Source organism: Engraulis encrasicolus, chromosome 21 (assembly GCF_034702125.1).
Source record: "Engraulis encrasicolus isolate BLACKSEA-1 chromosome 21, IST_EnEncr_1.0, whole genome shotgun sequence".
Lineage (NCBI taxonomy): Eukaryota > Metazoa > Chordata > Actinopteri > Clupeiformes > Engraulidae > Engraulis > Engraulis encrasicolus.
The window spans coordinates 5,070,209-5,080,208 of NC_085877.1; the positions used below are offsets into that span (position 1 = coordinate 5,070,209).

Sequence of the window (10,000 nt, forward strand, 5' to 3'; positions counted from 1 at the left end):
GTAGTGACTGTTGGTATCCCAAGACAAACATTGAAATTTCAATTCCCTTCCAAAGAAATTACAAAGCTGATAACAGGGCTCATCACTCTGTCTCAGTCTCGATCTCTTTCTCTCGCTCTGTCGCTTCTGCACGCACGCAAGCATGCACGCACTGTACTTAACTTAGCAACTTTAAACTTTGCCCCTGATTCTGTATCCTAAAGATCTGCTCAGCTGGCTAAGGTCCATGCTCGCAGTGGAGCACAGGTACATGGAACATGATGATAAGGCCTTTGCTACTTATGGCTATGCTGTTGCATGAAAGATTAGGGCTGTAGCAATATTGTATCGAACCAAGAAATGATATCCGGCATCGTGGTGCAAGAAGATAATGTTGCGATGCTCCCGATGCACCCTTCATTCCAGAAAACAACCACATGATATGATGTGATAATGCTTCCAAGCTTCAAATCATTATTATTTTTTAAACAAAATATAGCCTACTGTAACCTATTCTACCTATCTACCTAACTATCAGTTTTTATTTATAATTTAATTTTATAATGTGAAAAAACTAACTTAAAAAATTAAAAAAATAACCATGGGGTATATCGAATCATATGTCAACAATTGTGTTAGAAACACACTCAACTCATGATTTGATCATTACAGCCCTAGTCTTTGTACTATCATCATCATCCTTCTTCTGTTTTACAGTCATCACTCTGTTTGCCATTGATTTGGTGTGATGTTTACTTGTCTAAGCTGGAACCTTCAGAGAGAGAACCATTACTAATTATTGAAATACAGTGTTGAACAGTCACCACAGTGACTTGGATTTTTGACATACGTGCCCGTGTGTGCCATGGTGCCAGCAGTGTGGGCATGCACGCACATAAACTGTTCCCCTATGCATGCAGCGGTGGCAGCGGTGTGGACGTGATGGTGAATGCTGCAGGTGTCAGGCCTTTATCACCCTGAGGTTTGCCAGCAGCCTGCGGGCCTTCTCCTCTTCTCTTCTCTTCTCTTCTCTCTCTTCTCTTCTCTTCTCTTCTCTTCTCTTCTCTTCTCCTCCACTCCACTCCCTCGTTTCTTAGTATGCCAATGTGTGTGCCACCGCCGTCACGCTAATATGTGCCAGGGAGTTAGCGTGGCTTGGCATTCTCTACCTGCAGGGCCCTCTATTAAGAAACTAATAAGAGGGTGTTAATTACTAGACAGAGTGGCTTTGTAATTACGCAGACAGGACAGAGCAGATGAGGCCTCTTCCTCCTCCTCCTCCTCTTTCTCCTCCTCCTCCTCTTTCTCCTCCCTGTTTCCCTCTCTACTCTCTTTCTTCTTCTCTCTTTTCCTCGCCTCATTCTTTCCCTCTCTTCATCTTCTTCCTCATCATCTTCTTCCTCCTCCTCCTCCTTCTTATTCTCATCCTTCTCTTCATCTTCCTCCTCCTCCTCCTCCTCCTCGTCATCTTCCTCCTCCCCCGCCTCCTTCTCTCTTTCTCCTCATTCTCTTCCTCCTCTTCCTCCCCTTGTAGCCCCCCGGTTGTCTCCCCCATATCAGCTCATGTCCTCCAGGAACAACCTTCATCAAAAGAGTGTGTCCATTCACGCTTACTGATGTCCTAACAAAAGTCTGCTTTTACAGCTAAGGGATATTAATAAGCTAATTGCCTTTGTTATAAAGAGAGGACGTGCACTGAAATTATTACCCTTGGTCAGACCATATTTAGCATTTTTATTTATTAATTTATATAATTAAAATTTGATTGAGCTGTTCAGAAAGTTATGCTGGCTAGTTGCTACAGTACACAAAAAATTAGATCAGACAAACAAAAAAATGTCTTTTAAACAGTCGTGGTTGATGAGAACTACTATATTGTGAAGCAGTTACAGCTTATGTGCTTTTCACAGATGAGGGAACCTGCTCATGTCCCACAGAGGTTCTAGCTTTATATTTCCACTGGTTTTGGTCATCCAGAGACTGTATTGCCTTGTTGAAAAAGCAGGACAGTAGCTACTATAACTTTGTCTTGCCTGTTCTAGTTGTGTGTGCGTGTGTGCTGGTGTGGGTGAGTGTGTGTGCGTGTGTGTGTGTATTTGTGAGTGTGTGCGTGTGTGTATTATTGTTTGTGCGAGTGTGTTAGAGTGTAGGTATATGTGTTCAGTTCTTGTTCCTGTTGTAGCCCTCCATATCCTACCTTCCACTTCGGCTGCCTCCCCAAACCAGAGTCCTGTCTGTCAAATCAAACAAAGGCGTCTCAGTGTTGCACACAGACGCACTCACTCCCCTCCCCTCTTCCTCTCGTCTCTACACCCACTCACCACATGCCAGAGCATCCCCGTCCCCAGTCACAGAAGCGCAGCACGCAGCATATAGGGTATATGTATATACCACAAAGTTAAAATGCATGCAAAGATCTCTGCCCGCACCGGAAACACAACCCGCCCCCATCAATCCCTTGGAGAGTACCCCTCCACCTACGCAGACGCAGTCATACACAAACCCACAGGCACACACACACACACACACACACACACACACACACACACACACACACACACACACACACACACACACACACACACACACACACAGACACACACACACACACACACACACACACACACACACACACACACACACACACACACACACACACACACACACACACACACACACACACACACACACTGTACATACACACTGTACATACACAAACATGCACTCACCTACCAACCCCCTTCCTCCTCCTCCCCTACATATGAGTTAGATCAAGAGCCACCTGAGGCACCAGGCAAAACTAATGTAAGCGCAAATGAAATTTTCTGCGAGACGCACCGATGTCATTAAGCACTAAGCATATTGCGCTTCACAATCATTTGGGCTCCTCATCAAGGCGAGTGACATTTTAGCGAATTAGGGCGACGCCTAGATGCCCTGCTGCAAGCGAGTGACTCTGTCTGTGTGTGTGTGTGTGTGTGTGTGTGTGTGTGTGTGTGTGTGTGTGTGTGTGTGTGTGTGTGTGTGTGTGTGTGTGTGTGTGTGTGTGTGTGTGTGTGTGTGTGTGTGTGTGTGTGTGTGTGTGTGTGTGTGTGTGTGTGTGTGTGTGTGTGTGTGTGTGTGTGTGTGTGTGAGAGAGAGAGAGAGAGAGAGAGAGAGACCCTCCTTCCTCTCCCCACTCCTCCACCCCAACCTCCCTCAGTTCCAGTTGGTCGTTGGGCCGCCGGTAGAGGGGGTGGTACCTGTCATCTCATTTGCTCTCGTTTGCAGGCCCTGTGGAGACTGATCAGGACTAATGTCTCATCGCATCATTCAATTTCATCATGGCGTGCGTGTGACTGTGTGTGTGTCTGTGTGTATGATTGTGTGTGTTACGTATGTCTTTTCCCCTGGCCACTAGTGTATAATCAGATAAGCACTGCATATCTGTATTCCTCATGGACCCAGCAAACGTACGATTGTTATTATTACCGTTATTACCCAACCGTTGCGCTCCTGGCAGAGGCTTACGCGATGTGACGTGCGTGCGGCGCCGGTGAGATATTTCTGGTTCAAAAAAGCGCAAGTGCCACCTCCCCTCAAGCGCTCCCCGCCTCACCGTCTCTGAGGCCCTGTCACCGAGAGCCTATTTTCAGCGTTTGCGCGTTGCTCTGAACACATGCGCATACGTGTACACACACACACACACACACACACACACACACACACACACACACACACACACACACACACACACACACACACACACACACACACACACACACACACACACACACACACACACACACACACACACACACACACACACAACACAAACTCAGCAAGGTAAACATGGTGGCCTTTGCCAAAAGCTTAAGCTCTCCGTCTGGTGCGCCACGTCCGGCACGGACACAGTTTATGACGGGGCCGGAGCCAGCTCCAATATGGCCGCGTCCCTAAATATTTACTGCGTCCAAAGGTCAGACTAACCCGTCTCGGCCAGCGGCACACTCGCTTCTCCAAAAGCGTGCTTGTTCTGCCAGTGTTTACTTTAGGGTTAGATGGAGAGTCTGTGGAAGATAAAAACGACAATTAATCACGTACAACAACACCAGCTCCTCCGCCATGATGCTAATGGAATGGGTGTAAACAACAAGTGTCGCCGACTTTAAATCCTCTCGCAACAATCGGCTAGTCTTCTCAGTTTACTTTTTTTATGGCCGTCCTTGCGTCACGCCAAACCAGTTTGGTGCCATCGGGCTTCAGCTACTTTGAAATGTCCCCTTGTATCGGTGGCTGTCACTTGTGGCGTTTGGCTTTTTCCTGGACCAGTTGCTTGGATTCTGCTCTCCTCAAATCCCCACCAACAGCCACGTCTGTCGGGCCTCTCTGAATGTCTGGACGCACCGCAAATCCATCGCCACCATGACCACCACGGTCACTCCCTGTCTCCTCACACAGGCACGAATGCCCGCTCGCACAGACACGCTAGCCGTCTCCGTCCAAGCCCCGAGCCAAACCACGGCGCTGCATGCCGCCATTCACATCGCCCACACACGGCATTCAATCCACGGTGCCCAGGGAGAATGCTCTGTGATTCCAGCTGTCTGGAAGGAAGCCGGTGTTAGGGTTGGTCGTGGTGGCTGTGATGGGTCGGTGGGTGTGGAAGCAGGCAGGCAGGCAGGCGGATGGGAGGGCGGGCGGCTGGGAGAGAAAAACCGAGAAAGTTGTTGGTGTCATTGAGCCATGAAACTTTTGGCCACGGGTTGAAATTACACCCTATACGTGTTTCTTAGCCGCGTAGCTCGGGGGATAAACATACCTTACATCAACTCGCTCGCTTGTAGTCGAGATTTCTCCCTTTCGGCTGACATTCCCCCGTACCACATATACACACTAGGGATGGCACAAACCGCACCGAAAACCGAAACCGTACAATTCACACACATACCGAACCGAACCGTGCAAGCCATCGCAAACCGCAATTCATGTACTGGCCAGAAAAATATGTAAAACAGAGATTCTAGGGGTATCTTATCCAGTCTCTCTGATGAAAACATTAGCGTATAAGACCAAATCAGAGGATGACACAATTAAAATCATACCATTTTCACATTATAAGCCTATACAAACTATATGTAGGATATTTAGTGATAAGTCCGATTCTATTAGCCAGTGCACCATTTATCATGAACTTAAAAAAAAAAAAACGTAGAGAACCGAAAACCGTGACCTTGACACCGCGATATGAACCGAACCGTGAATTTTGTGAACCGTACCACCCCTAATACACACACACACACACACACACACACACACACACACACACACACACACACACACACACACACACACACACACACACACACACACACACACACACACACACACACACACACACACACACACACACACACACACACGCACACTCAGCTCTGCTGTGTTGTGCTCTAGTCTGCTCCCTAGCCACCCCACTTTCTTTCTCTCTCTCTCTCTCTCTCTCTCTCTCTCTCTCTCTCTCTCTCTCTCTCTCTCTCTCTCTCTCTCTCTCTCTCTCTCTCTCTCTCTCTCTCTCTCTCTCTCTCTCTCTTACCCTCTCCATCTCCAAGTGTCTACAGGCTAAATGTATACATGCTCCATATGTTCAAAGGCTCAGCCAGCCCTTCTCACACTCATTTGTACTCCTGTCATAGCCATGTGGAAGCAGCTCTATGTATTCCATGTGTGTGGGTGGTGGGTGAATATCTAGATCGGGTGTTACTGTAGTGCACAGGCCAGATAAAGGATGGAGCTTGGCGTCAGATGATGACCTGATGTCCGTTCAAATGTCACAATTGCTCTTTTCTGACATGTTCTCCCTTTTCTCTTCTTCTTTCTTCCCTGACAGATCATCACGCAATATGTTTACGAGCGCTTGGTGGAAGAGTGCAACTTGACAAGAGTAACCCTCCCGGTAAGCACAGTACGAAAGCGAGACAGAGGGAGGCTTGCAGGCTTTTCTATTTATTCCCCTGGGATGAAACAAGGGATTAATGAGGAGAAATGGATGTAAGAAAGTAGGGCCCCATCCCTCCTGTGCCTTTATGATGGACGGACTTTGGTGGGGAAGTAGGGATTTGGAGCACTGTAAGCCTTCCCTAACTACTTTGTTTTTTTTTCTTATTACGACACAAGCCGCTTCACAAATTAAATGTATTGTGACACTTAATTTTCAAAAAAAGTGAGCAAAGCTGCTCTGTAATCTGTTTTGCTCCCAAATGAGCTCAGAGGTACTTTATTTGTCAGCCGGACTTAGCCACAGTGGCGGCTGTCCTCCCTCCTACAAAAAAGATGCTTTTTATGGACAGACAACCCCGCGGTATCCTTTTTATATAATGAAATAAAACAACATTAAAATTATATTAGCTAAACTGTTGTGAGTGGCTCTCCTCCCCTCTCACCCCCTCCAAAAAAAGAAACGCTATCTGTCTACATGTCTTGAACGTCTAGAGCATCTTGTTAAAAGCTAGCGTCTCACAACATAAATCTGTCTTGTGTATAAAAGGTTCGTAAAGGCCTTGTGCAACCTTGTGTTTGTTTATATTTGGTTAGCCGGCCAGGTGAGTTTATTTGGCTGGGACAAGCTGAAAGCTGATTAACTTTAGATAAATGACCTGGGCTGGAAGCGAATTATAGTGTTTGGGGAAAGGGATGGAAAGGGTAAGAGTTGATTTTTGTGTGTGTACAGGAATTGTGTTTTGTGCACGTGTAATTTTAGAGGGCTAAATGAGGTTCCCGACTCCACATGCAGATAGAGGAGTCGACTCCTTTGAACTTGCTCCTCCGCTGATCTCGGAACAGCAGAGTTTGCTCAAAGTGACTCCTGGCTGGCTCTGAGTCATCCCATCCCTGCTGTTTGCTTTGCCTGTGCTGCTCCACTTTATTGGAATAAAAGAAGGCAAATATAGCTTTTGGCGCGCGATGCGCGGGTATAAAGTTACCAGAATGCCGACGTATGAATGCCTCCCGTCCTCTGCCCCTGTGGCCATATCCTCCTGTCTGTCAAACGGACAAACAGAAAACAATGCAAATGCAAATGTAGTGACGTGACCCTTGGAAGTTTGACCTCTGAACTTTTGACCTGGCATTGAGTTGTAAAAGAAAAATGAAAACAAACAAAATTATGATATTCAGTTAAATTATATAGTTATCATTGTTTGCAATGTGTAATTTGTAATTTGTAATGTGTTACTGTCTTGTTATCTACATACAATACAGGCAACAACCAATAGAACAACTTTTCTGCTCTAGTTTTGAGCATTTAGCCATTATGCTGCCAAATTCCTGTCCAAATCAGAACTGCCCCAACAGTGTCATGTTTTGAAAAGAAATTAAAAAACGCTTTATTTTCATCTACCTTATTTACACAATACGATACTTCAGTTCCTGCAATATATTTTTCCTCTCGCTTCTCCTTCTTTTCTCTTTAGCACATTGAATATAATAATGCGCTACACAAATCCTATTGCTATCGCCCCTAATGTGTTTCCAGGTGGATGCCAAAGAAGATGAGCCGACCAGCTTTATCTACCTGAGCGAGGACGCGCTGACCAACTCCGACAAGTTGCTGGTGCTGATCCAGGGCAGTGGGGTGGTGCGTGCCGGCCAGTGGGCCCGACGCCTCATCATCAATGACGACATGGACAGCGGATCACAGCTCCCCTTCATCAAACGGGCCATGGAGGTACAGTTCAACCTGCTTGACCTATGCAGTACCATGCTATGTGGGCAGCAACCTTTGTTTTGGGAGGTGGTGACCTGCTTGGCCATACTCAATGTCGTAGCTCAATGCCGTTACCCTGTTGGCTGCTGCAGATGTATACATGACCCTCGAAGTTCATTGTTTAGTCATTCACATTCTATGGCCGATGACATGCACACACACAAGCAGCACACCATGCCCATGCATGATTACTAATCAACCCTGACCCGTTCCCAACAGCCAGTTCTCATACAGGGATGCCATCTGGGGCACTGCGGTGCAGTTGTTTTTGGCTGTTGCATTTGATGCGCTCCTGGTCAGAGAAGTATGAGAATGTGTTTGTAGAAGGGTGGGTGGTAGAAAGGCAGCCCACCATTGTTTTTGGACTCAATGAACTCAATTTAATTCTGAATAAAACTCAATTCTGCCTTTGAAAACATCACTTAATCACTTCACAATTCGGAAATTAATGAAAGTGTGATGTAAATGAACTATTTCATTTCGAATGATAAATTCAGAATGAAAAACATTGTGTTAACTTGGCCAATGTCTCCACTCTGCTTCCAGAGTACTGGATGAGGTCTCAGCTGTCCCCCACACACTCTTGTTCTCTCTTCTGTCTTCCCTCACACACAGACAATTATGGATTGGTGCCTTGAAAGAGGTAGTTTTCCAAGGTAGCATTTATTTCACCAAGGAGGAAAAGTGTGTGTGCGTGCTTGTGTCTGTGTCTCTGTGTGCGTGTGTGCGTGTGTGCGTGTGTGTGTGTGTGTGTGTGTGTGTGTGTGTGTGTGTGTGTGTGTGTGTGTGTGTGTGTGTGTGTGTGTGTGTGTGTGTGTGTGTGTGTGTGTGTGTGTGTGTGCGTGCGTGCGTGTGTGTGTGTGTGTTAGTAAAAGTTCAAAGAACTCTTTGCCTTGTGCCATTTGAAAGTTTTGACTTTAAAGTGCAGGCTTGGCTTCTAGTTCTGCCAGTGTGGGACCACCAAGGCCCCTGGGTCTCAGCTCCTCATCTTTGGCCGTGTCTTATTTCGAGTTTTTTTTAACTTTCTTTCCTTACCCTTGCCTCTTTTATGACTCAAGTATCTCTGTGTATTTTTGGTGCGTGCGTACATACGTACGTGTGCTCTAGTGTGTGTGTGTGTGTCTTTGGCACTATATATTTATATTTGCCTAGATTTGGCTTGTTCTGTCTAAGTGTCAGGACAGGACTCTCTTTCTCTCCCCCTCTCTTTCTCCTTCAGCCCACAGCAGCCCAGTTCTCCTCAGCCCATGCAGTATCCGTTTCTGGACTACTTTTCATCTATTCTCTTTGTCTCTATATCACTCTCTGTTGTTTGATTTCAAGTTCATGAAACATTGTCATTGTATCTCTCAAAAGAAAGCGCTCCAAATAATCTACATTTGTTACTTATGTAATTATGATGTATAAAAAAAACGCCTAGTTCCTACTGGCCTGGCGCAAGGCAGATACATTGAGGAGACTTGCAGAACTGCGAGGCTAATTTCATCACCTGTGCGCTGCACTGCGTCTAAATCGACTTACAGTAGGAGGACCCCCCCGCCCCCCCTTCCTTCCCCATCCCCATCCCCATCCTTTGACGGGAAATGTCATCGCAACAATGCACCGCTCGCCTCTGCCTCCCTGTGCCAGCTGGTTGGGCTAGTTTCAACCCACCACTCCAGTCACAGCAGCAATGAGACTGAATAGGGTTGTGTGTGTGTGTGTGTGTGTGTGTGTGTGTGTGTGTGTGTGTGTGTGTGTGTGTGTGTGTGTGTGTGTGTGTGTGTGTGTGTGTGTGTGTGTGTGTGTGTGAGAGAGAGTGTGTTTGTGTGTTTGTGTGTGTCAAGGTGATGGTAGATATATACTGAAATGTATGCAAGCAGTTATGCGTGCATGTGTGTGTGGTACTGTGTACGTGCATGTGTGTGGGGGTTAAACTGAGAGGCAGACGTACACTGAAAATTTATGCAAGCAGTTTTGCTTATACGTATGTGTCTGTATGTGCGCACATCCGTGTGTGTAAGAGAAGTCAGCAGGTAGACATTCGTGGAAATTTATGCAAGCATTTATGCTTGCGTGTGTGTGTGTGACTGCGTGTGCACCTGCTCGCGTGCATACTGCATGTGTGTGTGTGTGTGTGTGTGTGTGTGTGTGCGCGTGTGTGCGCGCATGTGTGTGCAAGCACATATGCCCACTCATGCAACACATACGCACCATGTTGCGGCTTGCTGGCTCGCTCGTTTGCGGATCCCCCAGTAAGCAGGATTATTGCATGTTCCTCAGCGTCGTCTTCTTTACCTC

General features: G+C 46.6%; 1 protein-coding gene across 2 annotated transcripts in view; it reads left to right on the forward strand.

The window, feature by feature from the left end:
- Positions 1–10,000, forward strand: part of arb2a (ARB2 cotranscriptional regulator A) — a 238,669-nt gene that overhangs the window by 20,150 nt on the left and 208,519 nt on the right. For both annotated transcript variants that reach the window (XM_063187308.1, XM_063187309.1), the window contains exons 5-6: positions 5,846–5,911; positions 7,490–7,681. In XM_063187308.1, the coding sequence (XP_063043378.1) occupies positions 5,846–5,911; positions 7,490–7,681 (258 nt within the window). The remainder of the gene's footprint in view (positions 1–5,845; positions 5,912–7,489; positions 7,682–10,000) is intronic.